The sequence below is a fragment of the Prenolepis imparis genome, unplaced genomic scaffold (assembly GCF_030444845.1).
Source record: "Prenolepis imparis isolate NDT839.2.m4 unplaced genomic scaffold, iyPreImpa1.0 SCAF_8, whole genome shotgun sequence".
Taxonomy (NCBI): domain Eukaryota; kingdom Metazoa; phylum Arthropoda; class Insecta; order Hymenoptera; family Formicidae; genus Prenolepis; species Prenolepis imparis.
Window position 1 is genome coordinate 14922727 of NW_028141166.1, and position 21279 is coordinate 14944005.

Genomic DNA, 21279 nt, shown 5'->3' on the forward strand with positions numbered 1-21279 from the left:
GATTGGATAATGTCATAAATTGTTGGATATATTACTGCTTTGCTTTGATTTAAAAAAAAGAAACTTTGTGCTGAATTTGACTGGTTTAACATAAAGTATAATAATTTTAAATGTAAAAATTTCTTTCTCCGAAAATAATTTTCTTTTTCTCTCCCTCAGTCTCTATATAAATTAAAAAATAAATATTTCTTACAAAACAAAGCGGCAAATTGTATTATTCCGTTTCATTCATATTCGTACTAATCAGAATACACGTTAATCTGAAAGTATTAATAAAGATTTATCTTTAATGTTTGCAACTACGGATTTTTTTATTATTGTTGTTACGCGATTATTTTTATTATTATTAATATTTACGACTCAATTCTATATAACTTGGAGAAATTGTTGATTACGAAGCCTATAGAGGAGTTCCGCAAAAGTCGCATCTGCGGCGGAGATGTGTCTTAATCATGATGTTCGCGTCGAAAAAAAAGTTGGCCAGTCACGTTGCGAACAAAGGTCGAGTGTAATATTGCCCATCGCGCAGGGATTTTTTTCTCGAAATTATCATCTTCGCGAATTACGGCTGCCGGCAACGACGAATAATAACCGATAATCATTGAATGCGCTTATTAAAATAAAATAAAATGTAAATCGTACCGCATCGGAGAAGGTCTACGGTCGCCGCTCCGCTTAAAACGTCACTCCGGTCAGTGGGGATAAAAAGGAAATATAAACGTAAGAGAGATCATAAGTCGCTACAATTAATATCCAACGGGCCGCAATAACCTCTCTCTCGATACAGGATCCCCGAACATGAACAGGATTTACCGCGAGAAGAGAGAGGGAGCGAACGAAAGGGCTAGAGGGAAAAGAGGGAAAGGGGAGAGAATGGCAAAGCGAGAATACGAGAGCCCGATTTTTGCGACGTTTTTGCCGCACGGCAACTTTGTTATTGATGATCGCGCGATGTTGAGTGCACAGAATAAAGAAGGTGGGCGTTTCCACCCTCGGTTATTTCGCCTCGCGAATCCCGCGCAACGATCTCCGCGCCGCGAACATTTTTCACTTTACGAGGCTGTTGCTTGCGAGGCGCAGCCTCAGAGGTAGTATAACGTCGCCGCGATTCGAAGCCCGTACCGCCGCTCGTCGTCTTGTAAAAGTCAATATTTATGAGGGTGCTAACCACCGTCATCGCTCATCCTGACTCGTTAACCGGCTCTTCGCCCCCTTTCCTTCCCACCCCCGCGCGGCTTTGTGTTTACATCCGAAGGACAGACATCCTCTCTTTATTGTCAGCCCTAAAGAAAACATGTCCACACGTGGCTGGATTCTGCTGCCGTTGCTGCTGCTGAATGCGACTTGGTACATGCCGTGCCAGAGATCGCAGCATTTGCTTATATCAGCGCATTCGTATCCAGCCACTATTATATTTTCTGACGTGTTTTCCAAAAACACTCCAATGTTTTAGAATAATTAATAATATCTTAATAACATTGTATTTACAATTAATTTTTTAATCCGCGCATTGCAACTTTAAATAAATGACAAATATTAATATTATCTAATTTAACTTAATTAACAGTTTCTATTAATGATCACGTTTGCTAAAAAAAATATGATAAATACAATTATGAATCCATACAGCGAGATCGTTCTGTTCTGTTATTTAAAGACAAATGATCCAAAGTATAATTTAAATAGATATACTATTATTTTAATTATGTTAAACTATGTACTTGTTATCTCTCCTCTATAATTTATATTTCAATTATAATTATAATACCATATTTCTCGGTATTTTTATTTTAAATAGGACAATTAGATTGTATCCGTTTTTCTCGTTGCTATATACAGATTCGCGCACTTTCTCTCGATTGTGGTTTCGATATTGAGATCTCAGATAATAAGATATTATCAATGAGATATTATATTATTCTCGTTTTATTTTACGTGAAACTGTTGCTTTATCAAAATTTCAATTTAATAAAAAGTTTAATTACTAAAGTATTTAATATTAAAGTATATAAAAAATCGACTTTGACAAATGAAAAAAAAAGAAGAGGCAAATCATAGAAAGAAGTTAATCTGTATTAATCGACCAAAATGATGGCAGTTATGAGATTACTTTCGATTATTCATTATTTATTACCTTATATTTCTCTCTTTTGAAAAAGTTACAGTAGCTCGCGCTACTATAATTATGACGGACAGAGAGCAAGACGAACTGTTTTACATAAAAGCAACAGGTGTGAATCAACAGGTGTAAAGCAACAGGTGTGTAAAGTCGGATTGCGTGTCGCCATCTTTCATTGAGTTGCTCAACGTGCCTTTCGCTTAGAGAGCCCGTCGATAAGACCGTATATTCAGTAACGTATAGAATCATAGAGAAGATGCCGCATTTATATTTATTTTTTATATTCTTTCAGAATATATTTTATGATTTAATTTTCGTATCAAAGCTCTTATGACTTTGTATAACCTGAACCTTGAATTCAATATATCGAATTTGTGATGTAGCACAATTGTGTTATTGACTTACTCTTTGGCAGTGTTCCGCGCTGACCCGTGATAGATCTGCAAGGGGTTGAAAGATAACGTCGTGAAATTCAGGATAACTTCGTGCCAACGGACGTGCGTACAATTCTTTGGCGCTGCACAATGTTTCGTGATATTCTTCTTCCGCATGTAACAGCTTTTCCGTGGCTCTGTACCTGCGATCTGTATCTGTCAAGCAAAACCATTTCCATATGTTCCGATAAGGCTTTAATCGATTACTTTCTTCTTGCATTAAAAAAAATTAATTTTTGTCGTATATAAAAAGATGTTAAAAGATACTATGTAAAAAAAGAATAAAAAGATTTCAATAGAAATATAAAATAAAATTTTGTCTCTTAGCTTCCAAAAATTACAAAAATTATAATTCATATAAATTTCACATTATAAATGATGATTTTCTTTTAAGTCTTCGGTTCATTTGATTTAATAAAACTTATATATATCTTTTGTTCTATACATATAATCAAAATAAAAATATAAAATTTTTATAAAATACAAAAACAAAAATGATTAATTACCTCCAATCGCATCGTACTGTCGGGCGAAGTCCTCGATAAGTAACACTTCGCCGTGTAAAAGGGCTACATCGGCTGCGGGATCGACCTCGGCCCTCGAGCCTGCAAGCAGCAATCGAGGTCTGCATACTCGATATTTCAGAAGTATCGGAGCGACCACGGAAGAAACAGCTCCGGGCGATGAGGCTGATAACTGCAACAATAAAAATAGAATAAAATTTATAAAACTCATAAACAAAAATTTGCGTATTATTTATGTATATTATATATAAAAGCTATTATATTACGAGCTCTTGCAATGAAATGAATCTTAAAAATATATTCTAATAATTATGAATTAAACTTCGAAAATGTTGGAGAGGCATTTAAAAAATGTTGATATAATTAGATTGCTTCCCTGAATGAGAGAATGAGATCTTGATATGTTTCAAAAGTTTTAAACTTATTTCACTGTTAGCACATTTTACATATTAAATATTAAACAATTTTGAGTTCAAAAAATATACATGTAGATAGTATATAATAATACTTTATCAAATAATTTTAAATAATATTAAATAATCATCATTTGTTAAATTTTTAATTATTAGAATAATGAGAAAAATAAACGGATTAATGAAGCATTAATCCTCGCCATAGAAATCAGTCAAAATAATAAAAGTGTATTCTGTTAAATGCATCAAGAAACTTGCTGTAGAATCTATTTAGTGGAACTTTCTTTATACGGAGAAGACTGGTTCATTCAACAGAGAGTTCGGAATGTTCTAATTATGCGACTGGACGGGAGAACGATCGCCTTATAAAAAGCGTCGGATGTCAGGACGGACATCGCATAACTTTGCACAGTAGCCTCGACTGGCTAATCCCCGAAATCTTGGTCGCTATGGTAAAGAACGCGAAGACAGCGCATAATTAAAGCGCGCGGTATTTACGGTCCGCGCGACAAGGTGCGAGCAGCGGCGCGAAGGGGGATCAGATATATGTTGAGGGTCCAGAAATCTACATCAGGCAAAAGATCGTACGTCGACCTTTCGGTGGCCCCTCGTGATTCGACTCGTATACAAATGCTCATTGCATCGCATATAAATATGTATAATACGGTAATTGTACGATCGTAATTCGCGCGAATTCTTCAGAAATTCCGGCATTTGTGAAAGGCGCGGTGGAAGTACAGTTGTTTTCTTACATATCTGCAGTAAACCCGCAATTTAATGGACTGAGGATGAGGAAGTTGTCAGTCAAAATTGATTGCCCATTAAAGTGCAAACAAACTCTTTCTTACGTATCTTTAAATGTACATACATTTTACATTATTCAAATAGATAATCATTTTGCTTTAATCATATTGTATGTATATAGGTGTATCTTCGATTAAAATAAAAAAAATGCGAAGTTTATCTTTGCAGAATTATCGCTTTGCTCAAATCAATAATTTTTTATAATTTAAAGAATACTTAAAAAAATATTGTGTATAAAATAATGATAAAAACCATAAAAGATATATTTCTAGAAAAATGTTCAGAGAAAGAAAATTCATGAAATTTCTTTAGCATTGAAAAAAATGTTTCTCAAAAATTATCATTGATTGAAAATTAATTTATGCAAAATATTAATTACAGTATATTTTTGTTATTTCTTAGGCTTTTACTTTACAATGCTATTTAGAGCTATTTATAGATTGGATATCTTCGAAATTTATGTTGTCAGGTATCTGTGATAGCAGATAAATTTTCAATCCTAATGTATAGATTTTACGAGATTATAAAATGATTATAAGCAATGTAAGTGACATTAGAAATCTAAGGATTTAATACATTGTAGTATTCTTATATAATGAGCCATGGTAATCTTTTCCGTTCTCGTAATTAAATGAGCGGAGGTCTTAATCGACACGACAAAAAACAGAAATGTAATCGCACGATATTTGTGTGTGTTGCCCATTGCCCAGTTTACAATCTCACAGACAACCTTATGCCATCGATTGATGATTATTTATCCGTCGCTGCCCCAACACGACAGACCCCAGACAATGCAATTGAATCGTACTTTATATCAATACAGAGTATATCGTTTGCCGACAAGTTTCTAATCGTCATTGTTCAGACTGGATACACAAAAGTTTTTCTTATACATTCATATAATCGTCGGCTCGTGCCATGAATGGAGAGGAGGGAAAAGGGAAGAAGATGATATGTTACGATCGAATGAATCCCAAGATCAATGATACGATCATTACGATATGGAATCCAGCAGTAAGAATAAGGCTTACATTTAAATATACCGTTTATCCGAGATCATTTTCCCCTCTTTTAATATAACACAGCCGATTCAGGTATTTGGAACTTTTCTCCGATTTGATAGGAATGTACGGAGATAGACACACATTCTTTCAATTCAATTCAATTAAGTACAGATGAATATAATAACGCGAAACGAATCGCCATTAAAAAAAACCGTATTAATTAGCATTGTCAAGCTGCCGTTGTAACGGACTTGAGCGTAATTTTCTAATTCTCCTAATTCTCGTACATATATATTTTCAGGGCTCAACCGTCAACATGTTCGACGCACTAAGAATATCACGTAGGTTTATATAATTATGTTGGAAGAAAAGAAATAATTGTACACGTTATTAGTATCTATTAATTATATTATGTCATAAAATCATTCTCTAATTATTATTACTATAGAAATCTATTATCGTATAACAGCACGGTTCTTTTTACTTCTTGACAAAAATTATTAGCCAATCTTAATTATAAAAAAAATATGTATTTTCATGAATTATGCTTCAAGAATAACAATAACAAATTTCATAAACTTCATTAAGAAAACAATTTATGCAAAATAAAAAAACCCGCTGTTAAAATTATTGTTTGCTAATTCTGAGACATACTGTATATAATCGTTAGTCATTAATGAGATTCTCGCTGACAAAAGTGTCAGTCATCCGTGACCCCAACAGCATTGGACTCGTTAAAACGATATAATGACGATGAATCATAGTAGTTATATGATTTCGCATTTGCAAAAAAATTTAAGTATGCATTTTCTTATATGACTAAACATATTTATCCACTTATCTCTGATTTGCAATCCATTCAGTTTAATTGCATAACATATACTTGATATTTTATCCCACTATTGATATGCGTGAATTTCAACATATTCTTCGACTATATTTTTATCTCATTCATATTACGTGACACATACAATATCTATGCGCGTAATTATGTTCTAACTATTAATGTTCTTTTGCTGCTATCTAAAAAATAATATTTCAATATTTTTATGCAACTTTTTTAATTTTTTTACTTTCGACGCGAAATTTTCTTTTAGCTATATAAGTATCTTCAATTTTTTATTCTGATAGTATAAAAATGCATTCACTTCAGGATTACCTAAATCATATTGATAAGCGGTTTCGCGAATGTGCGATAATTGCGAGACGATTCGTCTTTCTCGCTGTTCACATAATTCAGATCATTAAGCTCGTACACGCATTTTTCACGCGATGTGATTTAACGCGAGAGCGAGAACACGTCGTGGTGCGCAAAGATTGCCGAATTTGCGGGTATAATACACATCGTCGAAAAGATTCATGGCAGGCTCTCGAGGAGTAATGCCCAGTATGTGAGATTCACCGATGTTGCATTTATGCGAAGAATGCGTTATCCCTCCCCTTAGCGAGCACACGTATGCGTGTGTAGATACTCTCAATTGGAGAGAGAAAGAGGGACTCGCACGCCCACTCTCGCTTTTAATAAAGCCAAACCGGAATCGTAAAGCTGAATCTAAATTGCATAATTATACCGGTCTATTATGTCTCTCTCTCTCTTTCACTATAAATATCTTACACTCTTTCCCCTCTTTTTCTCTCTCCTTTTTTCGCTCCTTTTTTTATTCAGCAGCATTTTCTTGAACCCTTTCCTATTTTTCCTTTGACTTCTATTCGATTCCTTTTCTGTCGCGAATAAATATCAAAAGAATAATGACATGTATTGCAAACCGATTAGCGCAAGTGCCCGCATTTTTTAAGATCTCAAATATTGCGGTAATTGACTAAAAATTAATAAAGATAAATAATAATCTTTGCATGAAAGTAATCAAAATCTCGGAATAAAATTTAACAGTAATATCAAGCAAAATGTAAAAAAAAAAAAAAAATACATATATATTCGAAATGTATTTTTTCGTAAATATATTTTACTCAATACTATTAAACAAACAACTTCCTAATAATCGTGATTAAATTATCTCGTTACAAGCATGTGCGCTCCGTTTAAAGATCAAGTTATAACAAAATGGAATAAAAGCGCGATGATCGATCAACATTAACGATCCACGCACTTTCACCAGTTTTTAAAATTGAATCTGGAATTCAACAAGATTACTGTTATCTTCTTGGTAAAAAGATTCAATCCAAGCAGCTGAGAAAGAAAGAGAAAGAAGTAACTTAACGATGAAAACGAACGATGCGGCTCATTTGGCCTTCCGGTTGGCCGGAAATGACTCTCTTTGAGAGAGATTAATCTCTCAGAATTTATTTCTTCCCGGCATGAAAGACATCGTCTCTCCCAATTATTCAGTCCAGTGATTTCGCTTGCACGAAACAGAGACTTGTATTCTTCCCAGACGATATTTCGCAAGGCTCTTATCGAAAAGATTTGTAAGATTCGCGTTTCACGGCAGGATATGTTTGAAACAAAACTATATTGTTACAGCGCGTCAAACTTATCTATCCGCAAATCCGTCGCCGCTATTCAAAGTATCGCTTCCCATTGTTCAATCACCCCGGTCGATGTCGTTGCACTTTTTTCCATTATGCGCCATGGCGATCGATACATCATATACACGATGTACGAGCGTAAATCACATATATAGGTATATATGGCACAGGATAATCAACTATAGTCGCAACGTAACAATCGTACTGGCACGCGCGCTGACATCCGCGAAATATTTCTACGACTATATGTCTACACGCTATGTATGCAAATCGATCAAGTAGACTCATTTATTGTTTCCTTGCTCGCGTGACAGATGATGGATTTCCATCGGCTGTGTTAAATAGGCAAATACGTATACGTGTGTACATGTGTAAGTGCCTAGTTCGAAACGAAATGTGCATGCACAGGCATCCTGTCCCTCCCAGCCTCATTACGAGACAATGAGCGTCGTTACATCGATCACAGGCCAGGGCATTCTGCCGAGGCGGAAGAGAGCGGACTTGTATTTTGCGTGTAGTGCGAGCAGTAGTGGATTTAGAACATCCAACGTGTTTAGGTTTTACAATACTTATATTGCTAAAATAACCTTTTTAATTATTATTGTTCGCGATAATAATAAAAAATAAAATACGTTTAATTTTCTTTAGCATAATGTGAAATATAATGTGCGTGACTGTTAATCAATTAAATCACAGAAAAGCAATATTTGTTGTCTATTTACAAGTATTTGCTAAATTAAAAATAAAAAACAGATAATTCTTAAAATAAGCCTGTCAATGATTAAGATCTTAATATTGGCGAATACACCACTGAAATCGAGAGAAGAAGTCGAGCGATTAATTTACTAGCAGATGGACTGCGGAAAATTCACTTCGAGAAACCACTAATCCTCTTGTACAATCAGGATGTATGCAGACGTTGCAAAAGATCGAAATCTCTGTGATATACATTTTCTATGTATTGTATATACACGCATGTAAAATTTCCTCATAACGGAGAATTGATACACAGACATAAGAGAATAAACTAAATAATATGCTACACGGTAGAACTCCATTTGTCAAAACGTCAAGATGATTCGTCTAACGGGAAAATTCATATAATACGGGTATCACGCCGTTTATTGCGATTAGGGGGAGTAAGCTTTGAATAATTGAACAATTAAAGATTCAGAAAATTATAGAGTCGCTTACGAGTTCGATAAATTGTATATTAAAAAATTTGCAAAATTAAATGGTGTGCTAAAATAGAATAACTTTATATATTTAAAAAATCTATGGAATTATTATATAAAGCACTTCTCTATACACATATGGATAAATAAATATATATTATAAAACTCTAAAGAACTTTGAGACAGGGGAAATTTTCTCTTGTGCTCCCTTGAAGTTTTATCGCTATTGCTATAAATGTACTTTATATTATTAGTAATATATCATATTTTATGCCCTCTCGCACAAATAGATTAAAAAAACTGCATTCGATATTTATATTATACGTGCTTAGATATTTATTATATATTACTAGTCTCCTGCTGTTTGCACAAATTGCTTAAGCATTATTACTCGTTACTAGAGTCAAATTTGTCACTTTAGTAAATCACATCTCTGATGTCATTACTCATTCAGCCACGCCGGAGGAGAATTAGAATAGAATGACCGCGGTAGATGATTACTCGACTCGAGCGTGTGTCTGCCATTATTTCATAAATATTGTTTGATTGATGGAGTTCACTTTTCTCCAAGATATTTCACTATATAGTATGTTGTTATCTTTGTCATATAATGCGACACTTATTTTATGAGACTTTAAACAGAGGCTCTCAACCGCGATTTTAGAAATTATTGCAATTAGACTTATATTTAAAATATCTTCAAATACATATTAAAATATTGCATAGAAATATAATAAATATAATAAAATTTATATTTTGCTAAAAAAAAAAAATGTTTTAACGTTTTATAAAATATATAATTTATAAATTCTGCACTTGAAAAAAATAATTGCGATCTGTATACCTGTGTACAATGTAAATAAATTGTAATAAAATTGTAGTAATATGAAAAATTATAAATAATATAAATTTAATGATATTAATTAACATATCATTGCTTGTTAATTTATTATTTATGAAATAAATATGCGGAATTGCGAATGCGCCAAAACATAATTGATAACCGATGAATTTTAGCGGTTTGAGAGCCGTAATTGTCATATAACTCACAGGCAACGAAGGCCATTCTCGGTAACTATATATAGCTCCATTCTTTCTCTTTATCTTCTCTTCTCAGAGGTGGCATGGACCTGCAGTGTAAGCGTGCACATGTGTTATACGTCTATATAAACTGTAAGTCACTTCAAAATATCGCCACACCACCTATGTAACATGTAATATTACGAAAATTCTATTTTAAGTTATTCTATTTTAAGCAATTCTAATGAGATAAAACATCTTTACAATTTCATGCTCTGATAACACTCATAATTTGGGATAGAGCCACGTTTTATATTTAGCAAAGTTATGTATATACAATATAAAAAAGTGGAATACAAATCGAATATTAATATTTTTTCAATGTAAAAAAAAATAAAAATTTGTTGTTTATTAGGCATAATTAGAATAGTTAAATATTAAAACAATTTTCCGAATAAACAAAATCGAGATAGCATACACAATAAATAAAATTAATTAAAAATTAATTGAATCAAATAATTAAAACTAATGAATTTTATAATTCTTTTCTTATAAATCAAACTTTATTAAACCGATTTTATCTTGAATAAAAAGAAGTATCTTTAAAAACGGCAACAAACATGTCGCGCTGCATCTCCCAGCGCGTTTGAAACTACCATCAATCTATTTAAGAGAGCAGCAAAAAGTTCACGATGGTGTACGTGTATATATGTGTATATGTGCAGGTTCCAGGCCTCGCCCATGCTAGAGTGACCGAACAATCGATTCGCCGAACTGCACACCTTTCGCTTAAGAATCGAAACGAATCGCGACTGACCACTACGACGACAAACAAACACAACTATCTGCGTAGACGGTGGCGAGAGATCTCTTTTGGCCAGAGCAATCACGTGCGCGACTGATTCGTGAGAACGAGCGTGAATGAAAAATCGTCATTCAGCGCGCGCAACCGATTCAATCGTGCAAGTTGCATTAAACATTCACGATCCTGAAAAGTGTCGTTCGTATTGAGATTGTTTTACGAGAGAATTTCCACGAACATGAGTTCTGCGTTTCAAATGGCGAGCGTGATCGGTGATTGAAAATTCGATAAATCCAAAAATCAAGCTAAGATAAACGTGAAACAAATATGATATTATATATTTAAATATCTTACAACTTATATTATATATTTAAATAACTTAAATATACTTGATTTTTAGATTTATCAAATTTTCGACACACACATTCACATCTATAAAATCTTTTTTATTTTCAAATATAAATTCTTTGAATGAGATAGAGATTTATTAGGAAAGATATATCAAGTGACATTTTGTATGCATATATGTTTAAAGATTTATACATGATAAGATTTAAGGATTTATGAAATGAAATATTATGCAAAATCAAGATTTATAAGAATTTATAAATCAAGATATATCCATCAGAATAAAATCAAGATTTTATCTATATCAATGCGCACCTATGATATTCCTATTTAGAATTAAGAATCCTGGTTCTTTGAATCGTTGTGACTTTATAATTTAGAAAAATAAAAAATATGCTAAAAATTTATAAAATAAAAAATTTAACAGATTTTTCTTAAAAGAAGAAAAATGTTCTAATATTAAGAGAATCTTTCAATTTATTAAAAATTAAAGACTCTTTGAGAAATATTTATAATTTAAATAAGATTCATTAACATATTATATATTAAATATCTATTTGATTAATTATTTTATTTTTTTAACAGATGTTTTCTTCAACGTTCACAAAATAAAATATATTCGTGATAAAAGTAAAATATTTCTACAGTCACACAACGATATCTTGGTTGTGTGTGTATATGTTTCATTATTTTCTCATTTAAAATATATACAATACGTGTCACGTTATTATAGGTCCAGAACATTATCAGAACTATAATAATTCGAATGAGTTTCTCCCGTACTACAAATCTCACTAGTTAATATGCGGAAACCTTACTCTACGCGATAATAATAAAGCAATTTTTATTCTTCTGGGTAGAAAGCTGTGACCTGCAAAATGAGTGACAGGAAGCGCGGATTCAGCGGAATTTCCGCTAGTTAAGTTTCGAGGCTAAAGCTCTTAATGACACTGTTTACGCTTTATGTGATCTAGTCGTAGACGCAGGGACGTAGGAAGCTTTCACGTTGTGAATAATACGTAGGCCATTAAAGTATAAAGTGAAATTATAAGGAAAATGCGTTGAAAGAGAAAAAGAAATATATACTCTTATATACAATTTAGATCGCACAAGTATCTTGAAATTATAAAAGTATATAATAATATGCATATACTAAAAATTGTTTGCAGATCGAAGTTAATAACAGTTCCTGCTAATTTTATCATTAAAAGTTTAAATTATGATAAATCTAATATAAACAAAGATTTACACTTTAATCTGCTTAATGAATCATTTCTAAGTACACACTTTGACCTCATTCCTAAAGACATACACGGCCCTACAGGCAATTCTCTCCCCTCCCCCCACCCTTCTAGATTATCATGCTGTCTTCCTGCGCTAATGGCAATCGCGAGATTAACTGCGTGAACAACACTTAGTTGCGAAGGCGGTGATTATCTTCATGACGATGATTTCAATGTAGCCCAGTTTGGCAAGGAGTTCCGTTCACGGATCGTCCATGGCCACATGATTCATAAGAGACACAGATAATCGAGAGAAACATTTTATTCTATTCTTTCTTTTATTTGTCTCTACTAAAACAACACAAGCGAACAATATTTTTAAAAAAATAATATAAAGTTTGTTTGAACTCGCTTAATATTTTTTGACAGAAATCAGCTGATTAAAATGTTAATTTGCTAATTAAATTTTAAAATAGTATGTTATAAAAATTAAAATAGTAATATGTTGTAAATAATATGTTATCACACTTTATCCTCGATTAATATTTTTTGACAGAAATCAGCTGATAACTGTTCAAAAAAAATTTTTATCAAGTTTTAAGTATTATAACATTTAAAATATATTATTTTAATTTCTATGACATTATTATTTTAAAATTTAATTAGCAAATTAACGCTTTAATAAGCTGATTTCTGATAAAAATTATGATTAATCATAAGATTTATCAATGAACAAATATTCTTATCGTGCAAATAAACACGTGACGATATATGCATTTGATTTATCTATAAATTCGGATTATTGAAAGGTATATGGTGAATTGTGTGTATTATTAATTCCGTGAACTCCACGTGAATATGTTACAGTAATTTCTATACAGAAAAATATGTTCCGCATAATGATTCCACCACATAATACTCAGGGATTCAATATATGAAAAATACGTTGTTTATTATAAAAAAAATACGAAATTTTTCACAAAAGTTAAAATCTATCTAGCACATTATACTGGGGTCATTTACCGCGTTATACGAATTAATGTTATAAAAGTACTGCGCTGTACTGGAGATTTATTATCAACATCTTGACGGCACACGGTGTGATGTTTCCTGGTCCACGAGAGAAACGCGTATTGCGAAATACTACTCATTCTCGATTTATCCGAAATGGAGTGTTGTTTGATTGCTTTAGCGGATCATGACGCGTTGTGGTCTTACACTTAAACGCCATTGTCCATGCTGATGATGCACTTTCGACACTCGTGTATATCTTCCGCGGTTATGTAGCCGAGAACAGACGCATACGGCACGGCGCATGCACGGCGTGTCTAAATTTGCCTGACCCAATGGCCAGGGGGCCACTGATCTCTATGGACGAAAGCGAATTTCCTGGAAACGTCATTTCGATGCGCGTAACCGCGCGTTGCGTTACGTCGCGAATGCTCGTACGCGATTGAAAATAGATATTCCACACAGCCGGTAGCTTACAAAGATCTCATCCTGGCATACGGAAATATGACGAGTTCTATTTAAGGGTCATGGTATAATATAGGAAAAGCTGAGAATAATTTTAATTTCCAAGTTTTTTAAATCTAATTTATCTTGTTTTTATTAAAAATTACTAATTTTATTAGTAATTAAGTTAGTCTCTTAAAAATTAGATTTCATAAGAAAGCTAAAATTACATTTGATGTCTCAAGTCTCAATTGTATTCACATATTGCTACAATCATTTCTACTTATAGATAAATAAAAAAAATCCACCCACTTTTCTATAAAACATCATTATGATGAAATACTACACAATGAGCGAACACAATGATAATATTGCATAAGGAAGCATCGAAGAAGAAAATCTTCGATTGGAAACGTTCCAGGAAAAAATCTAAAATATTTTTATAAAATCTAATTTTTAAAAGTATCTTTCTTTCTTAATTATGCAGGTTAAAAAAAGTATCAGAAAAATGATCGTAGAAATATACACACATATCGTAAATAATAACGGGGGTATGATTTATGTAGATGAATTAAGAGACGATTAGTTCTAATAAATTGCATAAATTGTCCAGAGAATAACAGTAAAAAAAAAAAAAAGACACGCCTACTGCTCCTCTCTCCAGGTCACTAGAACGATCCTCTCTGTGAGCGAAAAAGGCGAGACGAATGCGCTGGCAGCGGCAAGGACGATTCGCGTGGATGGTTTCACGTGCATGCGTGGTGCCGATTTAACGGTCGCGGGTTTTGCCAACGCAGAAAAGAGGAAGGATTTCCCGCGCGATAACGGACTAGTTGATTTTTCACGTCGGCCTATGCATCGAACCCGGGTAAAACTCTATTACAATCGCGATAACGGGAACGATATACGAGCGGTTTGACCTTACGAATCACCTCATATAAGGTATTAACCTTACGCGTTAATACACTGCTTTAATCGTGAAGGCTGCACGAAGGAGGAGCGGCAGAAATACTCGATATATTTATCGAGTGTGTAATATAATCGCGAGGTAAACTGCTAATCAGAGCTCTGCGTATACATTAATTTTATAAAACAATTTTGGGTAAACAACTTTATATTTGGAAAATTATCGTTACTTTTAATTTTCTTAATTTAGATTTACAACTTTACATTAACGATTTATTAAGTTATCAACAATCAAAGATCAAAGAAAAAAATTATTTATTATATATTATAATAAATAATTATAATTAAATATTATTGAAGTCTAATTATATAATAGTCTCTCGATTGCGTTTTTGCAACTTGATTCGTACGATCTAGTTTCTTATTTCGCGTAAGAATCTCTTAGTTCTTATCTTATGTAATCCTTACATAATGTTGCATATCTCGGATAAAGTTGTTAGAGAAAATCGATTAAGAATGTAATGACACTGGCAGTGGAAAATTGGACAAATGCGCGACGACGTCTTCCGTCTAGTCTAGAATTGAGATATTATTATTTCGTAATAGCTCACGCAGCTGCAATGCAGAAGAGACGCCGGGTATCCTCTTGAAGTCGCAATAAATTTCTATCTGCTTTCTAGACAGCAGCGTGAAGCGGCTATTTAATGTCATGCATAAGTGCGTTGCAGCTGCTGGAGCTGTTTCGCAGGGTCAACGCCCTGCGATTTCTCGACGATAACGCGAAAAAAAAAGCATCGAACGTTTATTATTACGCGTACGCGTACATTTCACGGTTATTATCGCGCTAGATCTCGTCATTGAGAACGCGAGGAATCTCCAAACGAGCCCGAGGTCAGTGCTTCGGCATTGAGACGATAAAGTCGGCCGTGAAGTGGAAATTAAGAAGGATCGTAACGGTAGATATTTTGCGCCGATAAAATCAAGCCAGAACTTATCGCACGGCCTTGTCTTCTTTTCCAGATACTTTCTTTACGACCGAAAGAACTGACTGTCTCTCGTTCGCAAATGCTCGCACAGCTGGGACGATCCCCGCGAGGTAAGAATCAGTCAGCGCCGTACAAATATTTGCCAATCGGGAATGGGTAAGCGTGAAAAAAGTTTCGATGAGTTTTACAGAGAGTTTAAACAAGCCAACGTTAGAGCGAAAGATTGACGTCGCGTGCATGGAATTTGGGAGCTCGTTAAAGACACGCGAACGTTTATGCACGCGTTTATAAAGAATAAGGTATATGAAGGGCACATCCGTTCTGCCTTCGTTTATATTCTATTTCGTCATCAATGCCGAGAGAAATAATTGGCAAACTCCTTGCAGAGAAACATATTATTATCTTGAACGGACAAGAATCGACTGAGAGCAAAATATTCAGGTTTATTTCGATACTCGTGTGTGTCTCTTCTTTAGGCCCCTACTATAAATGACTTTATAAATTATAAATGACTTTATAAATTATAAATGACTTTATAAATTATAAATGACTTTATAAATTATAAATGACTTCAGAATATATTTTAATCATAAATCATGAAATTTCAATTAACAATTAGATAATTTGAGTCTAATCTTTAAAAAAATTTTAGATTCAAGATTTTAGATTAGAATTTCTCAATATTTTCATATCACATACACAAATATAAAATTAAAATTAATAAAATTTATTATAATAAATTCCAAGAATTCCTTGAATTTTAATATATTCTGTAAACACTTTCACGCTACATAAACATAATTGAATATAACGTAATGTAACGTTTAACGTTCATCTTTGATATTATAATAAGCTCTTAGTACAGGAACGCGATATGATCGCGACGCGAATGCATAGGAAGAAAGAGAAAGCCTATCGAGCTTATCGAGTCTACACGAGCGTAAAATGAAAAGTACAGGAATTTATACGAGGCAGACGCGATGAATTACACATAATATCGCGACTTATTAAATGTCATTGTTCCTACACACGAAACATACGATTTGCTATGTACACTTCCCGCTTTAATTTTCCATTAAAAAAAAGATATATAAAAATATATGTATTTTTTACGCAAGCAGTGATGAAATCTGTTACGCATGCGCGAGTAATTAATCCACTGACACGGACTGTCAGTGAAAGCCAACTTTATTTGTTTCATGATTTAATGAAAAAAGGGGAAGCTCGTATGTGAAAGTGACATTGTATCCGCATTTCTGTGTCTCGATGCAGCAGCGAGCTCAGAGGAGCTGCATTCTGCGACGAGACGCAATGACAAAGTGCATATAAATCGATGCGAAAAGTCCGTTTTGTGGACGTTGATTTTAATTACTCACCAACACACAAATTTCCCCCCGTGTGTCGCGGACAAAGAATTCTCGAAAATTCTTTCGTAAGTAAATGCATACGTATCTCGCACGCGTCTTTATAATTGTCGTCGATGTCTGTAATTAATTATCCGTGTCGCGATCTGCGACGCTCGTTTCGCGACGTTGGTTTAATTGATGGGCACTCATTAAAATTTTGCCGATGACTAATCTCTCCGACGACACTCTCTTTCGTAATAGATGCGAAGATATGCGTGCGCGTATGCTCCGAAAATGGTGTTGGAATGCCGATTCGCGAAGCACGCCTATATAAACTCGATGCTGGCGAAGCATTCGATAGGATTCTTTCGGCATCGAGACTCGGTCATCACGTTTTATTAACGAACGCGATTCCTCTCCTCGCATAGTTATTCGTTGAATTTCCCGCCGCTTCGGACGCCGGATTTAATTTTTGCGCACGACCGAGTCATCTCTTTTTAAGAAAGGGGAAAAAAAAAAAGAATCGAGAGAAAGGTAAATTAATATCACGAGACTAAAAATAGAAAAAAATCTACGGGAACGACGAAATTTACGAGCTATTTGCCGAATGGTCGCGAAATGCTAAATGCTTCCACGAAAACTTCAACGCGTCGCATTTCAAGTCATTCGATATTTTACTGAATGATCGTACTTTGCAGTCTTGCTAAACAGGCTCGTTGTGTTTACAGCAAATAAAACATGAGATGTAGACGCAACGAGTTTACATATAGCGAGAGACCTTTTGAGAGCGCGATATTTGGCAATTTCGTCTCCACTTTTGCAGTTCATATTTTCATTATTTCAATTTTGCTGGTATTACAAACGTTCCGCTGCGCAGAATACGAAATACGAGAGATAATTGAAAGAGAATGTTGCATTACAGTAGCATTTTGATGGTCGCGGAGAAATAATTAAAGTCCATATTCCAGCGGGCACACGCTAGAATATTTATAGAAGGAAAGTAGCGGATTAGAGAGCACAATTTTGCAATTACACAATAATTGGTCTAACGAGCAATATAATTATGCGAGTCAAATGGATATGTGCTTAACAGTTATATCGGCACTTTCAAACGTTTCGTGAGAGGCACGAATCGCTTTCAATCTCCATTTTATACGCGATTATACCAGAAAAGATTCAGTATTAAAATAAATATTGCATGAATTATTTACGCTGCTTATCTACTACGCTATCGATGGAACTCGACGATAAAGTTAATGACATTGCAAACACCACAAATTCTTTTTTTTTTCAGAATCATTTTACTTCGGAATTAACGGCGCGAGTAATTAATGATTTCTTGACAGATGCGATAAGTACGAAACACTAGGCAATTAGTAAGACATAAATTATAATAATTTACGTGTAGAATAACATTTTCGTTGTATAAATAATTTTTCCTTGTAAACTTATTGCCAATGTTTTGATTCACATACAATGAGGATTAGACTTTAAAAGGAAATATAATTTTTCTAATAAAAATTTTCTTTTAAAATTTACTGTTTACCTATATTAAATTGTTTTATAATAATAATCAATATACACATTTTACAATTACAAACATTTTGCAATTCTATCTTATTAAATAGATTCATAGATTATTAAACTAAATTTTTATGAATATCATGAAAATAAAGAAACTTTCAAGTTTAATTTAAATTTTTCTCGCCGTTAAATCGAGCATTAAAATTGTATGTGTCTATTGCAGCGATGGAAAGACGAATATGCAGCTACATGCATAAGCAGAGTAACATTATACATAACGAACATAAAGCGAATATAGAGCGAACCCGATACGGCGAATGAACTGGTGGGATACGCAGAGGTGAATTAGGATACCGAAGAATACCGTTACGATAATGGTGAAAGTAGAGACACCCGCCTGCTGAACTTCACTGTGCGTCAGCACGCGGCTTGCAGATTAACATAATTATCGCAATTGCGCGTGAAGATGTCTCGCGATTATTTTACCCAGAAAAAGTCATTGTTTCGACTCGCTCTCTATAAAATATTCATTTAAATTTACGATGTTGAATTTTCAGCAAAAAAATTTATAAATCATTAAATGGAAAGATCAATAAAATCTTAAATCTAAAAATAAAATTTCAAATATTTTCGAATTTGATTAGAATGTTTTTAAATATTTTTATAAATCTAGATAAGAAATCTAAATAATCTAGAACGCGATTAACATAGATCAATTATGATGTATATAAAAATAGTTTGAAATACGTAGTTCATATTTAGATAGAAGGTTGCAATATGCACACATATAACATTGTGACGCCTCTCGTTATTCGCATTTTTCGTATAAATTTCGTATTCTTCTGAGAATACGAAACTTCTCTCGCCGATCTCACGAATCGATTTTCCGAACGCAATCACGCGCGTGTATCACCGCGCGCAATTGAATCGAAGAAAAAGGCACAATTAACATGAGACTTTGGCTCGGTTTGCTTCGTCAATGTCTCATCCACCTACTTTTTCCAACAATCGAACTATAGAGTCCCAAAAGCGATCGTGCGAGAATCTGAAATCGATGTCGACGCCCTCGCGAAATCGAATGATTGCAAGAATATGAATGTCGTTAATTCTTGGAAGTTTTCGAGTGATGTCATCGACGAAGATGATCAAAACCTATGTAGGCGAATGTGCCAGCGAATGTACGAATTAATGCTAGGCCGAGAGAAATTGCTATCTAGAAATTATTATCAAGTAATGAATTATATTTTTTTGGAATAAATATAAAAAAGGTTCATTAAATTCCAAAGGAATTATTAAGTAATGTATATATTATATTAAAATATTATATAATTATATTAATATAGGAAATATTTTTTTTTTATTTAATCGGCTCTCAATATTAATAAATAATAAATAAATAAATGTGATCTGATGTTATAGATGTCGGCCAATAGAGCCAAGCGCGAAAATTAATTTCTAATTTTTCGGAACAGTATCTCTTGGTTTGAGATCACTGAGTTCCATTTGATTAATTATCAATTAACCTCGTACTTACAATGGAAAAATAGGCGAGAAAAATATAGGTCCTTGATAATTGATAATTAATCAAATGGAACTCAGTGATCTCAAACCAAGAGATACTGTTCCGAAAAATTAGAAATTAATTTTCGCGCTTGGCTCTATTGGCCGACATCTATAACATCAGATCACATTTATTTATTTATTATATATTAATATAATTATATTAAAAGGGTAATGATGTTTGTTCGATAGGCGGAAATCATGAAAGGAATTTTATACTCGATATGTTTAATAATTCGTCGATGAATCGCACAATAATCAAGAAATAAAATTCGAAATATCTCACAATCAGTAAAAACAACAGAGTATGTGACTTACAATTAGACATGGCGTAATTCCTGCTGGACACCTATTTTTCCCGTTAAAACGGTTAAATTTGCGCTAGAATTTTTTTCACCTAGCTTGACAAAATCTAAGATTCTTAAGAGATGGAACTACCGTATGTTTCAACATTATTTCATTCAAGAAATTATGAATGTGACGGTGACAAGCGTGACGACAAAAATATAAGAAACGTCTCGTTCTACATTTTCGTTCATAAATTTAATATTTTTATATTGTTACGAATAGATACGTGTATCCGCGAAAAAAATCACGTGGTTCATAAAATACCCCACACATACATCAAAGAAGAAAAAAAAACGGTAATAAAAGATAATCTGCAATAATGAGAAAGAGATAACAAAAATTTCCCTAGGTCTTTTCTGAAAGCAAGCTGAAGTAATTGATTTTTAATTTCAATCCTAGCATATTTCTCAAAGTGTGTCGTAATCATCTGCATAGAATATCCAACGATTAATTGTTTGAAACACATTAATCGTATCACGCAAGAGTTCAGAATCGTAATCAGTATAATCTAACACAAGAGAGCCGATTCCATAAATAATAAAATTGCAAAAAATATGGATACAAGGGGAATGCGGATCTGTAACAATAAAAACAACGGATTTGATATAAATAAAATAGCATACCGAGTTCGCGATCGACCGAGATAATTGAACGTTTCTCTAACGGTGTTGTGCTAGCAGATTTACGCACCACCCAGCCAATCGTCAGCCAACCTGTCAACTATCTCTATCGGGATAAACTCTCTATCTCGCAGCATCTTTTATCAATTTATCATTCGTGCAGTTGCGTATTATTAATCAT

General features: G+C 33.5%; 1 protein-coding gene across 1 annotated transcript in view; it reads right to left on the minus strand.

Annotated features, from left to right (window-relative positions):
- The window catches only part of LOC145939764 (rho GTPase-activating protein 20), a 224973-nt gene that overhangs the window by 179317 nt on the left and 24377 nt on the right, over positions 1–21279 (minus strand). The window contains exons 2-3 of the mRNA XM_083044346.1: positions 3060–3249; positions 2525–2709 (exon numbers count right to left, since the gene is read on the minus strand). Of these exons, the coding sequence (XP_082900472.1) occupies positions 2525–2709; positions 3060–3249 (375 nt within the window). The remainder of the gene's footprint in view (positions 1–2524; positions 2710–3059; positions 3250–21279) is intronic.